Here is a 19,591-nt window from a genome sequence, read left to right as displayed (position 1 = left end):
ATTAGTCTTGGACAGTCTCAGTCCTTCTTTCTGAGCCATACATGTCACATCTTTGACGGGCATCGTCTTAATAATCGTCAATCATCTGCCACGGATCTCAGTCAAAACGCCAGATTACATTTTTTTATCATCTCTTTCTGTCCCTCCTTTTAACATGTATGAAAGGTACAGGAATATATAGAGTGTGGCATATGTCCATACATGCAGACATCTGAGTGAGTCGTCTGCTCGTCACCTGGAGCCCCCCTTCCCCCTGCCACAGACAGGATTTGCCTCCTGTACCCCTAGCCCTACCTCCCTGAGTGCTGTCGCTCAGATGTCAGATTATCTGCTGACATTGTGAAAGCCGTCTTACATGCTGTTGGCACAGTCCTGGAATGCAAACCTGCACAGCTTGACTCAGGCGCTGGCACCAGATTGATCAGTATGGATTTCACTGCAGGTGTCTTATTGCTGTCTGTCACTGAAGGTTTAACTAATATAATCAAAAGAAAAAAGGTACTCAGTGGCAGAATTTGAGATTTGCTTCTCCAAAACATCATGCCAACTGACCTGCAATTTTTTGATAATCACCTGTGCTACAGAGAGATATATATATATATACTGCTTATCTTGGTATTTATCGCTTTATATCTTTGCCTTATGTATTTTATGAGGCATTGCAGGGTTATGATATGTATCCTAAACATGCAGAGATGTGAGCGGTTCACCTGAAAGACAATTATTTTATTATTTAATTTTCCAAATTTGTTGTGAATGTTTTTTTAGTGTGTGTTGTTAATGGAATAACAGTTGGTATTACAGTAATGGTATAACAGTTCATCTTGAGGTTTGGTCATTGACACTCTTAATTTTTCAAGAATGTTTTATTGATTTTGGATTTTTAGCATTATTTTTAATTATTATATACTTTTTCTTACTTCTCACCCATCAGTGGCCTGCACCGACGATAGGAAACACACAACACAAGTTTATAGTGATGTACCATGGGTCCTAGTCAAAATAAAAACCTAAATATTCATATTGATTATTTCTTTTTGTTTAACTAGAGTACAAAGAACAGACATCTTTGAAAAAGTCTGTTTTGTATACATTTTTTTTTAATTCATCTTGATGTTATATATGTTTAATGCACCAAAGAAAATACCTCACCTGTGGATCCCTTCGCTGACAATGGCAATAAAGCCTTTCTGTTTCTCATCTGATCTGACTGATAAAGAGAAGTAGATAAGGCAGCCGGGTCACAATTTTGTCTCCATGTCGACATGTTTTTGCATTATGCAAATCAAGAATGAGTAATACAAATTATCATGTAAGAAAAATATAGCTCCACAATATGTGGGTTAAATAATTCAATTTACTATTACTGCTACATGGACAATTTTAAGGGGATCCATTGTTTTGGGGTTTTTTTCGTTTTGTTTTTTTTTCGTTTTGTTTTTTTTTTTTTCCCCACAGTGACCAAATCTCATATACAGACACTGTAGCTGTTTCAACTGATCATAGCACGAAGTGCGTCGCCGCAGAGGTTGAGATGTTTGTGCGGTGTGGGTTCCACAAACATGCCTAGTGCTGTTGATGGGTAGAACTTAACATATTGTGTAGACTTAGGTTTAGAATTTAATCACTCAGAAATGGGTCCTCATTGTTCGATCTCATTCCACATTATGTTTACACTGGAGAAAACTCTTAGCAGGAGAACATAACTGGGTCCCATGTTCTGGTTGTATACTTTTCTGTTGACTTTATCTTGCCGTAGAACATTATCCTCCCTGGCAAACTTTTATTTTATTCCAAAATCAACGTTCTTGTCCTTAAGTTTTTATTTGCAGCTGCCATCCAACCATGTCAACCAGCACTTGGCAGAGACAATAAGAATTAATAGCCCTGAGCGTGTTTTTGAAGCAAGTGGGATGGCGAAGACAGCAGGATTGTGGTTCTAGATGGTAATTAGGTTTTGGTCCCAAGCTGTTTTTTTTATTTTTTTTTGCTCTATGGTTGCCCCTCAGTCTTTGGCTGGACTCTATTGGCACCAGTCCCTGGTTTTTCTATAGGCTTAACTATAGGAGTTAACTTTGGCCAGTGCTTCCTATGTTGCCACAGCAACTGTCATGTCGCCATAGTTCCCTCGTGTTGGCCTTTCCTCTCAGACCTTAAATTCTCTCCCTTAAAATCTGAAATTACATGTCCACTATTCAGGAAAGTACACTCTGAATGTTGTTAGCTCTTGGGCCAGGAAAGGTGCATGAGGGTTAAGGACGGTCAAGGTTCCCTCTCTTCGGAAAGCATGAGCCGACTGTGAATGTTGTGGACACAATGGGGTTTATTTTTCTTAGATCCTTGTGACTCAGATATTGGTCCATTGGAAGCCTGTGCAACACTGAGGGAGAGGAAGTGATGTGGCAAGCTTTAAAAAGACTGTGATAGTAGAGGAGGGTTCAGTGAAAGTTGTAGTCCAAGCTTTTTTAATGACGCCTGACTAGAAGTTTAAGATTAAAAACCACTCAAGGTTGTTCTGAGTGGACCTGTAGGTTCAAGTATTTTGGCTTCATGTACTGTTTTTTTTGCCAGTGGGTGGATCTCTTATTGTTGGGTGGGGTGTTTCAAGGGAAGTCACTGTACCCTTACCCAGGCCCCCTTGGCTGCAGAGCATCACTGTGGTGCCAAGAATGTGCTTGGATTTCTGGGTGGCAGCCATATTGGAAGCCTGTCTGACAGGTCCATTGTGCCTGCGTCAGATGGCCTCTGTGATTGGGCAGTTGTGTCCAGTCACGTTTGGGCCCTGCTCTGCAATCGTCTGTGCTGCTGACATTACTGTCCAGCCTATGATTGACTTTGTGGTTGCATCCCAAACAACAGCAGCAGCAGCTTTTTTTTTAAATGAAGCACATGAAAAAAAAAAGTTTCTCCTCACAGCTGCCTTTGTCTCATTTCCAGACGTCAAAGCCTCGCAACATCCTGCGGATTGGGCTCCACTCTCTTGGTTCGGCGTTGTGGGGCGATGACCTGTGTTGCCATGAGAACCCAAAGTCCAGCCACGCCCTCACCACCTTTCTGTACGGTCTCAGAGCATTGCTGAGGTCATCACTGGCTGTGGCAGTAGCTACAGTGCCATCACACCTTATCCAGGTAATGTGCTCACCATCAGAAAACTCACCCCCCTTTTGTCTTCACTTCTGTTTTCTGCTGATTGACTCCTGATTTTCGTGAACCGCCATGATACCTCTTCTCATGTTTCTGCCTAATAAGTAAGACAGTTCCAGGTGCATTAATAAATTAGTTTGTGTTTGCCTTCGAGTCAGTCATTGGCCCAGGAAACAATCCTCTCACTCTATCAGAGGCAGACACACTTTACCGTTTGGTGACTGGCCTCTTCTTCACTGGGCCTCAGTGTTATCCTGATATGGTTCAAGCCTGCGAGGGGCCTCTTCCTCCACGCATCAATCCCCCTACACCCTCATTTGAGTACACACATTCTGAAAAGGACTCTTAATCTATGTTTGTTTGTTTGGGATTTAATTACATAAAGCTGTGCACAAAGAGTGTGACTTTCTGTCATTTATATTCTTACAAATGTCCCTTTGTGTGTGTGTGTGTGTGTGTGTGTGTTTGCTAGTGGGGATACAAGTCTGTGTCCAGTCTGGCCTCTCAGTGTGAAGGTGGAGTCATCTGCTGAGGCATATGGCAAACCACAGCCCTCCTCCTCACAGACTGTACATCATTGGACCACACTTATGATGAGAGCCATCTGAGAGTTGATGTATTTTGTGATGGCCCATTTTTAAAATCTGTCCTTCTTTAAGATTCCCTTCACTATATAGGCCACAGTCTAACGTAAAAGTTTTCCGAACATCTGTGTCATCACATGATGCTCTGGCTATCTGCCCACATGCTCAGAGCGCTTCAGCCTTGGCCTGGTCAAAAAGGTAGAGTGGCTAACTAGCAGATGTCAGCTGTACGAGATGCAGTCCCCCTGTCACTCTCTGGCCGGACTTCCAAACCCTTAATCTGTCTCCTCCTTCTTCTCCACCCTGGGGAGAGAAGTGAATGAAACGTGGCGAGAGGAGGCGGAGGAGCGAGGGGAGTTCTGGACGGAGTCAGGTGTTGGGTGTCTCCGCCAACAGCGAAGGCAATCGAAGGCAGTTACATGAAGAGATTTAATTATGTTGCAATTAATTTAACATTGCGATTCTAATAAGACATGATTGTCTTCAGTCGCGTTCGTTTGAGGAGAGTGACATGTGAATTTGTGCATTAATGACAGTCATGTTCCTCCCTTTTCTGAATTAATGAATTGACGTGTTTAAGGCTGCATCCCATTGTTTCGGTTGCTGCTTCAATAATTGGTTTGGTTAACAAAATGTGGTCCTTGGAAGATGGTCTAGACTGGTGGCAGTGGGCTCGCTGGCCCCGTCCACGCTGGACCAAACATCTATTATTGAGCAGCTTGGGACGCCGAGCAAGTCGCTGAAAGCCTCCTCACAGCAGCAGAGAGCCACAGTCCATCTGAAACATTAATTAGGCTTGTCCTGGCCTCATCCTCCACCATTATACTACCTCCTGCTGCCACACCCTTCCCAACAAGTAAACAAAAAAACATCCACTTCATCCATGGAGGGCTTGGAATCTAGACACACTTGCTCTGAAATGAATATTTATCAAACGTTTACACAGACAAATCCAGTCCAATTCTAGAAAACAATAGAAGTTATATGCCTGTAGCAAGTGGAGTTCACATGTTTTATTTTTTAAGTTATAAACACGCATTTAGGTCAATAAATAAACTATTGATCAGACTTCCTAAAATTTTCATCGTGGGATTCTTCATATTGGCATAAATTATGTTTTCATAATCCCACTTATTATTATTGTAATTTTAGATCTTTTATTCTATGTTTTTTTTTTAGTTCTCAAATTTCTTCTTAACAATTTCCAAATATATATTAATTCCAAAAACCAATAAAACTTTGTCCCACACATCCTTTTTTACAAAACTTTGTAGACCTTCAGTAATGAAAGCAAATTACAACAATGTGACAAATGTTACATCTCTTAGTTCTGAAACAAATTGCTTGAAAATTGATACATTTTAAAAAAATATATTGTGTAGTACTGTTCTCATAAGTGTATATTTCTCTTTAAAAAATCAGCTTTTTGTTCCCCAAAAAAACTACTTTTTGTTCTTTTTTTTCATGTGTGCATTTCTCTTTCTTATTATTTGGACTCATTTAAGCCAGAAATAACCCAAATTAAACGGTTATTTATGTGTGGTAACATCATTGATCACGGCACTGCGACCTTGAGCTGTTTCATTAGCAATATATAAGCGCCAACAACTCTCCAGATCAGAGTTCACATTATGAATTTAGACAAGGTGCTGTGTGCTGGTACATTTTTTTGAAACAAAATTTTCAGAAATCATGCCATACTTCTCATCTCAAATGAAACTGACCTAAAAAAAAATACCATTGCCAGTCCTGAACTGTCATCTATATTTAAAATCATGAATATATTAAACTCACTGTAAATATCTCTCCCCCAAATTCTAATGGGTTCTCCTTTGGGCCTTGGTCGCCCCGTCTGCAAATGTGGGATATGATTTTGAAATGTCAGCTACACCGACAACACAGGAGCGTGAAGATAACCTCCAGGTTGAAAATGTGGTCACCGTCTTTGAATTATTTATGTTTGTTTGGGCCAGTGAAAAACGTATTGTACTTTGGGGGTTATCTGTTTATCCACATAAAAAAGTCTCACAACCCGATAGGAGAATTCAGAGCTAGATCAAGTAAGGTATGTCAACTGAAAATCCTTGTTTTGTTGCAGCCATTCATGACTCATATGCTGAAACACAATTCCCATTATTATATATTATTATATTATGTTACAGTGAAATTGCTAATGATATTGTACATCATAAAATACTTTAATAGTTAAATTACAGTGACAATTATTACCTATCATCATAGCTCATAAACATACATGTAAATATTATACATCATTTATTCAAATTTCTTCGTCATTTTCTATTTTTTTCTCTACAAGGGGATATATATATAAATTTAATAAACAATGTTAAATGATTCATGTTGTTTTTTTTGTCATCCTCTCTTGATTAAAAAGTATGTTTTATATTTTGCACTGTTTGAATCCAAAGTGCTTCTGGTGTCTCTGGTATATTGTTATTATTATTATATTTTGTCATATCCACGTTGTGCATATGGAGTGGAAAATTAAATTCCACTGTATTTGTACGCTGTTTTCTCTGACAACTCCATGTGTTGAACACGTGACCTTTCTGGAGAACTCCATGTGAAAACTTTTCTGTCTTTGCAGAGGAGTCTCTTCTTCGTGCCGTAACTGCGTCCTCATTACACGTCAGGTCTGAGATAAGCGGCCCGTGCTCCTGTGCTCCATTAATGTTTTTAATAATTTGTTGAAACCAAACGCTGACACTCGTTTTAATTAGTGCACGTGACTGACCTCAAATACCCTCAAAGTGTGGGGCACTTCCGACAGGAGGACGATGCGTTCTTTAAAAGTAGGACAAAAATGAAAAGGAATAAGAAAGAGCCGGGAAAAAAAGACATGAAGGCATGAAAACTGCATTAGGTGGTGGCAGCCAACACAGAAAGAAGGATGTGAATGATTCAAGAGGCAAAGCGATTAATAATGCAGCACTCCCTCTCTCCCACAATCCCAATGTCGCTCGACCTCCTTCCCCTCCACTTCTGTTATCCTCAGCCTCCGCCCTTTTGTATATTCTGCTTCACTTTTAAATTCAACCCTGATTTGTCCTCCTCCTCCTCGGACCAGGCCTCCAACCTTCCCAGTAGGGGGAGCTATCCTCAGCATGCCTGGTCATTTCCCCACTGCGCATCCAGCCGGCAGCTTTGAGAGTTCACAAACTGTTTGATGAAGTAGCACGGCTTCAGTCTTTGCCCTGTAATGCTTGCTCCACTGCTCTATGTGAGCAAATGTCAAACATCCCCGTCATCACCTGTGTGGCCCGTCTGAGTTCTTCATCGCCTCTGTGCTTCATCTGGCTCACCTAAGCCGAGGGCAGAAGTGACCTGGCCGTGGGAATGATGACCTAATTTAATTGCAACACTGATGGCCCGTCAGGAGGCTTTTAATTACCTGCTCATGTTTCTCCCCCTCCTCTCTCCCGCTCTCTCGATTTTACAGAACAGGTCTATAATGGGCCGAATAACCAGGCTGTGTGACAGTGCTATCGCCCTGGAATCGTTCAAAGGCTCTGAGAGGGAGACCAACCCACTCTACAAAGATTACCATGGTAAGAACGCGCACGCACACACACACGTACACTCTCTTATCTTTCTGTGTTTCATCAGATACACACTCGCACACAGGCAGTGCATTAAGGCTGTGACTGTGCTGTGGATGGAGGCAGGGCAGCCCCCTTGCAGGCCAGGCTGTCAGTGCGTGTTAGTGTGCTGCTGCTCAATCAGACGTGCTCCTCAGTAGACAGGCCGGGGGGGATTCAGCTGCCACGCTGTACCCCCTCCTCCTCGCACCCTCACCCCCTACATCTCTGCCTCCCCCCTCCAGCAGAGCCTCTCTCCCTCTCGCCTCGCCCCCTCTCCATCCCTAGTCCCATACCCCTGAGGCTCTGGAGCAGAGCAGACCAACACTGGGGAATCGATATTCTCACCATCACTCTCTCTTCCTCTGTGCCTCTATCTCTCCATCCCTCACTCAATGTCTCCATCGGCAGCATGCGCAGCTAATAAATGGAGGGCAAGGCGTTCGGTGGGGGCGGAGGGTAAGGGATGCCAAGGAGGCGAGGAAAAAGTAGGGGAAAGGGACCGGAGTTTGCCCCTGCTCTCCTCGTCCTATCCATCACTCTTCCACCAAGGTTTCATCATCTTCCACTTTCTGCCACTCACATCCCCCTTTTCTATCACTCTCTCTACGCATAAAGGTCAGTTTGAGCGATTGTGGTATTTTTAGACGTGCCCACTCACTCTTGCGCTTTTCCTCTCATATCCCCCCTTCCTTCTATCCCCGGGTTAGACGACCCTAGTTGTGACAGATGAAGGGACGAGGCGTAAAGACATTCAGTTGCAGATTTTGGTTTCACTTAACAGCATGTTTTATTTAGCAAATACATTACGATCCCAATCAGAGCTGGGTCCAGGCAGGTACAACAAGATACAACTAAGTGAGCACACTTAAAAAGCTGAGGAAAAATCTTTTGTACTCTATTATTGACTTTATTACTCCTCTAGTTGTTTGAGTTTTTGGACCAATTTGTGTCATGAAAAACATTTATTCCGAAGATTGTTTTGATGTGTGTTCTTGAGTGCAAACGCATCTGGTACAAGTGTGAGAGTGTGTGCGTGTGTGTGTTTGAGGCAGCAGTTCAGGGCTGCTCAAAGCATGCTGGGAAGCCTGTCACTGCAAATCAAGCAAGGGGAAATCAACCAAGTGCACAGAGGAGAGAGCCCACCATCCCCCTCTTCCACTGTCTCTGTCCCGTTCTCCATTACTCCCCTGATCGCTCATATTCTATCCCACGCTCATTTATTTTAACCTGAGTTCGACCCTGCTTTCATGAAGGTGCAACTTTGCTGTTATGAGCTCCGAGCCAGGCTGTTTCTTCCTCGGTACCGACCAAGGTTGTTTGCCGTCTAATTTTCAAACTTGGTTATCATGGCCTTGAGGTCACCCTCTGACAGTGTAGACCCCTCATGTCAAAACAAGCTAAATTGGAAATAAATAAACAGCTCAATGTTTGTCCTTCACTCTTCTATATTTACTTGTAATATTTTGGATTTATCTCCTCAACGTACTTATTTTTTGTTGCCGTTGTGCAATTATTACCCTCATAATTTCGTTTGCTCCATATCTTTACTTTATAATTATTTTCTAGTCATGAATATACTCTCTTTCATAATATTCAGTTTTTTCTCACTAATTAGAATTTTGCCCTTTAAAATTGTGCCATATTTTTGGGTTTAATTAAAGTTTGCATACTGACTTTCACAGGAATTGAAAACTTATTTGCGTGGCCAAAGAGTGATTTCTTTTATGGTTTCTATTATTCTTCGATTTCTCTGTCCGTTGGGACACCTGAATAAATGAGTGCCATATGACAGCTGATGCTCTTGTTTCTTTCCTTTAGCATTTAGCATATGTAGTGTGTGTGTAGCGTAGTGTGAAGTAAATCTAAATAAAGGTGGCTAAAAATCAAGACTGGATATTTCCACGTGCTTTGCTGTTGGCTGTTTAATGATTTGTTTTATAGGGTGTGTTTATTCTTTTTGATGCTATAATTTTGTAATTGTTCTCAGTTATGCTACACTGATTATTTTCTCCCTGTTTCTAGAAGCTTGATAGCAGCAAAGATCTTGTGTGAACTTTTTTCAAGATGTTTCATGCACCTCTTGTGTTTTTACCTCTATGGAAGCATGGGAGTAGTTTTCCAAGTGTTACAGCCTCTGTGTGTCAAGTTGAGTAAGTTGTAACTGGTTTGAGAAATGTATGTCTGCTTTTATACTGTAGGATAACAAAGTATAGTATTCAGTTGCTTGGATCATTAACTGTGTCGGTGTTGTGATGGAACAGTTTTTGCTTCAGATATAAAACTGCACTGCTCCCAGTTGTGACTTCACATGCTTCTTTATCAGCTTTTTAAAAAATATTGTAGTGTTAACCACTTTAAAAGGTCTTATGTATACCTCGCTGTATATTCACAAAAATATTTATTGCATCTACAACAACGTATTTTTCTCCCTCATCTTATTATTTTGACCCTGCCTGTGTGCTTTCCCCTCTGTTATCGCCGACCTAGATGTATTTCTGCAGCATACATCCCCTCGAGGAAGTGAGCACAGATTGTTCTCCTTTAGTCATCGCAGATGATTTTAAAGGATAATCACTGGTACACACAAAAAAGACATTCAGCAATGTATGAAATAGATGTAAACTTTTTCATGCAATACGGAGATAATGAATAACTTTGTAACTGTCCGTGTACAAAACAATTTATTTCAGGGATAAATGTGGCGTATAATAATGTTACTTGAATACGGAGCCCTCTGTTTTGCATTTGATTTACATATTTGGACAGAGAATAAAAATGTCCAGAGGATGCGACTCTATGTGTGGAAGGCACTATGTCGACTGTTATTGTACCATAATGCTGGATAGAATAGTCCTTTACCCTCAGCGTCTTTCTTCACTCTGTTCTGTTGTGTGTCACAGGTCTGCTCCATGTGCGGCAGGTACCTCACCTGAACTGTCTGGTGAGTCAACTCCCTGACCACAAAGACCTGGCCTTTAAGCTCAAGAGGAAACAGTTTAGCATTGAGGTATGTTGTCAAGGTGACTACAGGCAGCTGTTGTGTTCGTGTTTCTGTGAAAGGTTCAATACGGAGAAGCTTTCTGTCTTCCATTAGTTGATCTTCACCAGGGCTGGGCAATGAAATTTCCGAAGGGCCGCGTTGTACACCTAGAATGTGATGAGCTGCCTCCATGCCAAAAGAATAAATTCAGGTTTTGCAGTGAAAAGGACAAAACATGTTTGAAATATGTAACGTAATCATTGATCATTTCAGTTAAATATATTTAATCTCAATATAAATGTTAAGTACTGGATGATTTTTTTTTTATTTTGAGTATCTTCAATGTCTGGAAATGAAATGGAAACAAAACTGTGGGTAAAACATAAAAAGACAGTTTAGAGGTATGAAGAAAAAAATATATACATATTTTCAGAATTTATTTCCAATGACCAAAAAATTACAGTATGTATTAAATTATTATTGATGAAAAAAGTATTTCAGTCTGATCTCATGAGGCCCAAATACATAAAGGCAAAGGGCTGCATTTGGCCCCTGAGCTGCATGTGCCCCACATGTGGTTTACACCTTTCCATGTTCACAGAACCATTCAATTATTACGCACATTATTTTAATGAAAGCAATGATTTTATTGTCCAGCTCTTGGTCCACTCAGTGTCAATGCACCTTTACATTTGCTGTCTGGGAAATCCCTTACCCTTTAATAGCCTGCCCCTGTTCTGACTGCTTTATGCCGTCCAGCATTCACCGTAATGCATCTAATAGGTTGCTCATTAAAAGCTGTGGTAAACTGTTTCGGGCCTTATCAACGTGTTTGCGTGGCTCTTCCGTGGCATCGCTCATTTTGAAAAATGATTTCTCATAATCCATCTCTTTCTCTTCCTGTCCAGAGTGTGAGTGGTGTCACTGCTGTCCCACCATCACTCTGGCTCAGAGTCATCAATCTGTCACTGAACTACCACTCCAGAGACAAATTAAGAGGCCCTCCTCTTAGCTCAGCCTCTTGATTGGTTCTCATTACATTATCATTACCTTATCACACCCTCTGGTCCTCAGCTCTTTGTAAGGCCTATTGTCTCATGCAGGAGGTAGGGGGGGGGGGGAGGAATGCCCCTCTCACCCCAATCCTTGCTTATGTTCTACAGTCAGCCCTTTCCTTTACTAGCTTTCAAATCCTTTCTCTTGTCCCCCGCTCCTTTCGGTGACCCCATGAATAGGACCCTACGGTGTGGATTTATAAGCTCTGTAAAAGTCAAGGTGGTTATCCTCAACAGTCTTTTAATTGGGCTTCCGTATTGAGCCAGGAGCATCCCTGTAGTTCTGTAGGGGTCCCGGTCATCTGTCATGTGATGACCTGATTTTGTCAGCCTTGTCTGAAAAGCTTTCTCTTTCCTAGAAGTTCTAGTCAAATGGAGCATTGGTAAGATTTGGTATTTAATATCTAGGATAAAGCAAAGTTGTGTATGATTCGTTTTCAACTGGCATAGTTAATTCTCTATTTCATTTTTATTGTTAGAATGATAGGATGTATGTAAATATAATGACCTGGTCCCTGTGTGGCAGTGAAAAAAAGCTTGAACAGAACGTCTGAAAGACAGTGTAACAGGGGCTCAGAATAGAACAACTGGCTTTTAGGTTTTAATAACATTGGCCCCTGTTTGTCTTGTGATGCATTTCTTTTTAAAATGGTCTTTTTAAAAATCAGAACAAATGCAGTAAGGGGGTTTTCTGGGCCAAAAGTCTCCCTCATGGCATATTTTCATCTTCCAGGGAATTTCCCGGGGCACAGCCTAACTTATCAGATCAGTCCAAACACCTGGCTGTTGAAAAACTATTTAAATTTCGAGTGTGACATGACGAGAGTTTGTAACAGAAGTATGTGCTTTTGCTCCAACTGGGTGACGGCATGTATACTTTCTTTGACCTGCCGCTCTACCGCATCGGGTGGCAGCTGATTGACACGTGGAGATAGTGATTGGATTCTCGGCCTGGTGTCTGGCATGTGACAGCCCACACCATCCGTGCTAATCACCCCATTTACTCAAGCTGCGGGACTTCTTTGCCTTGGGCCACATCGATGCTGCCCTTTCTCAAAGTCTTGCGCGGTGTTGTTTTTATTCATAACTATATTATGACTCTTAGTCTGGACAGATGTGTAATGCGGTGTTGGATGACAGGTGATTGACATTGCTACCTCTCACCTGTTTGGCCTGCCTGCCTGCCACATGTCAAAACACCTGCACCTTCACTCATACAAGTAACTCATTACTTAACTGTGGTTTGACTCACACCGAGTGCCTCGGAATGGTGCTTGTATTTGTTTCCCTCTGAAGGGGAAGTTCAATTTGAAGCGTGTGTATTTACAGTCCATTATATTTTAATTAGGTTTTTGTGCCATTTATTAGGAACGTCAGCCTCGGCACAGTCTTTGGGGTTCTGTTTGTTCCGTGATAAGGTAGCCATGGTAACTGTTGACGTTCCAGAGAGTTCACGCCGCGGTTGATGAGCAATTATTAGCTGTGATGCCTGAAGCTGGAATTAACCCACGGCCTTGTCTGAGCAGGTAGAGAAGAGTTGGGTGTTTAGACAAGATTAACACGTACTCATACACACATATGCAAAGTCGCTTGCTCCCACACATGGCGAGACTGACGTCTGCGGAGTGGCACGGCCACATACCTTCGCAGACAGATGTCCAAGTGTGAGAACTTTCCCAACAGCTTTTCTGAGGATGACGTGGACCTTTGCCACCATTTTCATAATGGTGATGCTTTGAGGGTGAAGAATGCTTATGGTATGCAGATGCTTTCTGCTTTACCTTTGTTTGACCTTTTAAACTGACAGGCAATGCGCCTGTGGGGTACTGGGGTTAGGGTCATGAGGTCAAATACAGTATAAGTTGGGGATTTGTGTCAAATTAGTCGGGCTATTCGGCGGTGTCCGTTTCACCGGCGAGGTCTGTCACTTGTAGTCTGTAAACACCTTTTAGCTTTGATGGTGGCCAGGAGCTGTTGCTGGAATTCCCATTCTGCTGCTAAATAAAAGTATTTATCTGCTGTCAGAATAATAATGCAGTTTCTCGCTCTCTCTCTCTCTCGCTCTCTCTCTCTCTCTATATATATATATATATATATACACACAATGAACAGGGTGCAGTCTTTATTGTCGAAAAGAAGCGTCAGTGAGTTGTCTGAATCAAATTTGCAGTGGAAAGGTTCTTCGTCTCATTCGTTTCGTCGCTTTTGTGTTGTGATATTACTGCGCTGCAGATCAGCACTACTTGTGTCAAATAACGACAGGATCAGAGGGATGCGACAAGTTGGGGATGAATTAAAGTGGAGATTTAAATCTAGGGGAGGTGTGTAGATTAGGTTAATGTTTCTTGGCATGTCCTCAAAATGTCTTTAAGACTGCGTCTGTGTCTGCCCCCTGTTGAAGCCCGTGGGTGCCGAGGGAAGGGTGTTAATGGACCTATGTGACGAGCTGAGCGAAGGCTTGGAGAGAAGGGGGAGGCATAAGCAGAGAGGAACAGTTAAGTGATTCTCAGGTCAGGTCTAATTAAATTGAGGGCTTTTCCTCAGAGGCAGCAACCCATATTATTGAGAGAGAGAAGTAAAAAGAGAGGAAAAGAAAGATTTGGGAATCTAAAGTGAATTAGACAGAGACCCTTTCCTCAGGGCTTGTTTTTGTGTTGCCGTATATTTGTTTGTATTCAGTGTCAGGGCATATATCCACTTCTTTGTGGCTATTATAATCGTTTTGTTGAGGATCAGACAAAGGCTTTTTGGGCTGTAACCAATAGCAAGTGAACTGAGCTATTCAATAAAACAAATTATTTCCTGAAAGCATGCTGAACTTTTAGTACATCGACTGCTGCTACCATATATATGAATCCTTCCGTCAGCCTCTGGATTTCAAATCAGATGGGAATGGACCTTTAAAATAATATTACCTGTGAATAATTTATGCTTCCTTTCTTGGTGCGCACCAGCCTCTGTCACATTTTGGAATGAGGTGTGCTTATTGGTCGGCGCATGTATGAGAGATGAGCGCTGTGTGCAGGCCGTCCGGTGGCACGCGATCAGACGCCTCTGCAGAACAGTATTCACAACATACATCAGATTTGAATCCATTATTTAATAAGGGTTTTATCTTTTCTGCAAATGTGCATGTGTTTGAAAAGCCCCGTCTTGGTAGGACATGAGTTTGGAAGGATGCAGATGTGCATGTCTTCTAAGATACGGAAATGCTAGGCTTTCCTATCACCCCAAAGATCACGAGTATGTATGAGCACGTAAGGAAAACATAGGATGTTAAATAATACAAGACTCATACTGCAAGTTATGTATGACCATGTACTAGCTGTTTTTTGTTAGATATATTTTGAATTGTGAAATAAGTGAAATTCAATTGCAAAATCGGATCTGACTTTTCATTTTTGTTGTACATAAACGCTAGCAGAAAAAAACACAATGAAGAGTTTTCAAATGAATATCATTGTGGGTTTAATTGGAAATATTGCTTTTAGATGCATGCAGTCTAAGAAAGTTAATGAACTATGTGTTTCTTGGACATGTATGCATACATCTACTATTCCACTTTATCCTCCAGAAGAGGAGCTGTGCGAATGGCAGATACATGGTAAATTTAAACAATTGGTTATATTGCTGATAATATTCATTATGTAAAAATAAAAAAAACAACTGCATTTCACACAGACCAAGCCAAGAAGGCATGTCTCAGTGGGCCTCAATTGTATTAGGAAGGTAGTAGTTAAAGCTGTTAAGGCTCCAATCCCTGTTTAGGCGACTGAAAATGGGAAAGGAGTCCGAATATTCGTGTCCACACTGTTATGCAAATGCGGACAGGAACTAGTCAGGATCCATGTACTGACCCTGTACCACTGACCAAACCCCTGCATGGAGATAGCTGTCGTAGACCACTGTGGGTTTGCCGCGTGTTTGTGAATTTCAGCCCCTAATAACCCTATGGCAAGTGCCCCCTCCTTCCCCCCCCTCTTGTTTCTCTTTAAAACAAAACAGTTATTCAGATATCTGGTACTTTTGCCTAATCTGCTGCGCTGTATTTGACAGCACAAGGAAATATTGTGTCTTGAAGTCAGGCAGTAATACAACCAAACAATGTTGGGCATATTTACTTGTCCTGCCACAGCGAGTGAGAGTGTGGTCTGCCTGAACCGGCTATGGAAGTGAAGCTGTTGCATCAGTGAGCAGTGAACCTTTAACATGGTCCATGCACCACTCAGCCCCCATCACATAAGACTGGCCACATTCGATTCACTCCTGATTAAAGTAGCTGTAGCTGTTTTCAGCTTCCATTAAGAGAGAGAGACTGTAACTTGCATGCCACCCTACATCCGTGGGGTGTTGTTCCATTGGCTACATGCAAGCGTGTCCGGAGAGCGCTACCATTAGCATAATGGTTGTGACTAGGGACTCATAGGCCTCTTGGTGCTTGTAAACTAGGTCTTCTGCTGAACTCTGCCTCCGGAGTCACATCATTGTTGTTTCCTCGATTTAAAAGAAAATGTTTTTATTTCTTTGAGTTCATGCACTTTTTATTTAAATGATAATCTTTGTATCCATGATGTTTTTTTTTTCGTTCAGTAAAGTTTTCCTGGGGTAGCCTCTAAATCTACCCCAACATCTCTATGAATTGTTCAGTATGTAGAGTTTCGCCTTCAAGTTTGTCTCTTCGCTCTCTGGTTGATGCACGGCTGAGCTTGAATTATCCACCACTGCTGCCAATAGACATCCAGCGATTGCTCTCATGGTTTTCATATTTGCATCCATTTTTAAATCTGTGTTTATTTATCGCCAACAAGCAAAAATCACAGCAGTTCTGACTCATAGCACTGTGTATCTGATGCTTCTGACTGTGTGTGAGAGAGGCGAGGGTGAATAAATCAAGCAGGCCTTTTTGCCTCTCGTGTTTAGATGGAGTTGTAGCACATTGGAGTCAATATTCCACATATCTATTGTGTTGGATATAAATACTGGTTGGATATAAATGCTGTTTTCATGTTTGCATTTTTGAGAACTTTAGAATGAAAGTATGGCCTCCCCACCAAAAAATTCCTCAAAGTAAAAACTGCTTCCATTGACAAAAAGTTCTTTGGCCGGAGTGGTTCAAAGGTGGAATGTTGATCCAGCGCAGGAGCATCCAACTCAGGAAGGCACTCTGCTCCATCCTAAAAATAACTTTCCCACACTCTGGCCATGCGGTGTCCTGCAGAGTCAGGATGGGAAAAGTGTGTATGCATTTGTCACCACGCATTATTTTACATTTGCATCACTTTGTGTGGTAAAGTTTTAAGTGTTATATCTGCAACCGCCATTGTGTAAAAATGTTTCTTAAATGAGGATTTGCCAAGCAGTTGGTGCAATGATGCTGTAGAGTCGTGTCAATACATATATCACAGAAAAAAATCTTGTTCTGTTTTTGTGTTTGGGCTGCTGACAAACCCTGAATAATTCCTTGCTTGACAAAAACAAATTGGCCTCCTTGATCCTCTGCCTTTCTCCTAAGCTCTTAGCAAACTAATGGCATTTGTTTCAGTTAATCATGGGACCTACTTAACCTCTGCCTCTGTCAGTATGGCTGTATTTAAAAGGGATTCACACAACAATCAACGGTGAGTTGTTTAAAGTGATGTTGGGCCATTGTGGGCTGCTGGCTGCAAAGTGAATGTTGCAGCGCTCATGAATTTTATGAGGGCAAGTGTCCCTGTCCTTCAGAGTTCACAGGTGGCTATTGAAAGGCACGGACGGATGATGGAGGATAGTTAGGGCACGTATAGGGCTCTGAATAGGCTTTAATGACACTCTGCGCTTGAGTCAGAGGGCCAAGCAGAGGACAAGTCTGCACTTCAAAAGGCAAGTTAGGGGGCAAAATGAAAGGTTTTTATCAAGAAGTTTGTGACCTGTCGGTTGGTTTGGCTGCAGTGGTTTGACTTTTGTTTATGTATCAAAAATGGACGAATTTTTCTTTCTTTCCCGAAACCGTGCAAAGGTGGGGGAGGATGTTGGTGGGAGAATACACCAGTGTGTGGCTTAACCAAACTCTCCTTTTGTCCCGAACAATGATGAGTGATGATGAGTGACAGGGGTGTTAGCAGTGGGATCTGGGGAACAGAATGTGGCTAAGCAGTACTCGCTGAAATTCGCACAAAAGGTCAAATCTGAGGCAAACGTCTTCTATCCAGACGTGGAATGATGTACTCGCCGCTCAACGATAGCCTGGCTAGACCTGCTTGTCTGCAGTTGCAGATCAGTACTGTGTGTAACAGGATTATGTGAATACGTGTTGTTTTTGTTTGTATCTCCTGTTGAAACTTTCAAACATAAGTCACCAGATTAATGTCATCTCAAATGGCATGGAGGGGCAGGAGCCTCCTGCCCACTGATTTAGCTAAATAAGATGAGATTCCTCAATATTTTGCCTGAAAATGACTATCCTCTAATCCTCTCAGTCTCCGTTTCTTATTGCTGTAAATGCAGAATACACAATGTGTTGGAGGTTGTCTGAGGTTGCACTTGCGTGTGTTGACCTGAACGCAAATGTCTGCGTGTAAGTCTTAATCAGCTAGAAGACAGTGCAGCACAGCCTTGAGAAGCTTTGAGCAACTTATATATGAGCCGTAAAAAACACAACGACTTCTTGGGCTGTCTTTGCGCTACTGTTTGAAATTGGTTGTTCATGTGCAGAAATGAGAGAAATGCGCCAAAATTTCCAAGTTACTTCTGTCATTCATAAGTTTCAACAGTATTACTGAGCTCTTGGAGTGGCCCTTGCATTGCCCCTGCCCTCATTTCAAACTTTCATTGAGTTACTGTGAGATGGTCCCTTTTGCACTCAGCACAATTTTTGGCGATCTTAACCAAAATGCTTTGTGTTATTCCTCCCTCTGCGGAGCAAGGGAGAAAGCCTGCGCCGCTGTCGTGAGGTACACTAAATCCATACATTCTGCTGATGCCGATGAAATGCAGTGCCCCCCTCCAGCGTCCCCTCACACTCACGCACGCCCACTCTGCCCTACTGCTTGTTCGGGATGAGGACTTGCGTGCAAGTGTTTCCCAGGAGGCAATCGCAAACTGAGGGTTCTGAAGGCCCGGGGATGCTCTAGATGGCGGTTAGCAAGGAACCAATATTTTTTTTGCCTGCTCTCCTTCTTCCCCTCCCCCTTCTTAAACTCCGGCTGTGATCGTAATGGGGGGTGACAGCTCACCTCTCCCTAGCGTGCCTACAGTCCTCGGAGCGTTAGACCCCCCCTACATAACCTCCTACCACCCCCTCCAGCCCCGGAAGGCCACAAAGGTTACTCCATATGTTAGTCTGGGTATTCTTGTGTTTTTATATCCCTTCGTCCCATTATTCTATCCCCTTATCAAAGTCTGAATTTAATATTAATGCAAATCAAAAGAGTTCCTGCCGTTTCCAGGTGTGGTCCTGATTGCTTCATCGTCCTCAGTTGTCTCTTCTTAAGAGTCGCCCTGATCACACCTGCTACTATGAGAGAAGGGTGCAAAGATAACATGAATAGCAAAAATGTTTTGGTGTAAACGGTTGAAGTGGAAGCTACAACAGACAGGCTTCATGGGTTTGTTCAATAGAAATGACCATGTTTGCTCTGCTTGTTGCCCGAGTTAGCTCGCTTTGTGCAGCCAGAACACTTTGTCTACCTAGCCTAGACACAAGGTAAAATAAGTTCTCTGAGGCTTTATGTTATGTATACAAGTAACATCCGACTTAAGACGGGGATTGGTTCCGACCAACCCGTCGTAAGTCAGATTGGACCTAAGTTGAATGCCATTCAAAATAGCCGACGCGAGGGTTATAAGTACTACTGTAGTGGTAGATGGCTGTGTGAGAGTGCGATGCTGGGATACTGTGCTGTTGTAACTGTCGGACACGATGCCAGGCTGCTACGAAGGTACAGATATCATTTCAGGTATTATTCGACATCTGGTAATCAGAGTGTGTTGTGTTTTGTCCACACACTTTCCAGATGTTCAATGGCATGTTTTGCTCTTGAATTACTCAGTGAAACTCTAGTGTTGGGCACACTGTTATGCTCAGCAGCCCCATCTTGTTGAGAAATGTAAAATTAAATGCACCAAATAATTATAATTAAATCAGTATAGTGCATTTGTTTCAGCACCTGAATTGTTTACACCCCTTGGTGTTTGGGCGTCTCTGACTGTGTGTGTAAATATGAGTTTGAAGTGCTTCAAGTCTTGGAA

The 19,591-nt window shown here is 42.2% G+C and overlaps 1 protein-coding gene across 1 annotated transcript in view; it reads left to right on the top strand.

Annotated features, from left to right (window-relative positions):
- The window catches only part of elp4 (elongator acetyltransferase complex subunit 4), a 55,224-nt gene that overhangs the window by 13,770 nt on the left and 21,863 nt on the right, over window positions 1-19,591 (top strand). Inside the window, exons 7-9 of the mRNA XM_053866381.1 lie at window positions 2,938-3,129; window positions 7,189-7,297; window positions 10,231-10,337. Coding sequence (XP_053722356.1) covers window positions 2,938-3,129; window positions 7,189-7,297; window positions 10,231-10,337 — 408 coding nt within the window. The remainder of the gene's footprint in view (window positions 1-2,937; window positions 3,130-7,188; window positions 7,298-10,230; window positions 10,338-19,591) is intronic.

The sequence above is a fragment of the Synchiropus splendidus genome, chromosome 5 (assembly GCF_027744825.2).
Source record: "Synchiropus splendidus isolate RoL2022-P1 chromosome 5, RoL_Sspl_1.0, whole genome shotgun sequence".
In the NCBI taxonomy this organism is placed as follows: domain Eukaryota; kingdom Metazoa; phylum Chordata; class Actinopteri; order Syngnathiformes; family Callionymidae; genus Synchiropus; species Synchiropus splendidus.
The sequence above is the reverse complement of the archived record's forward strand: the minus strand, read 5'-3'. Positions and strand labels throughout refer to the sequence as shown.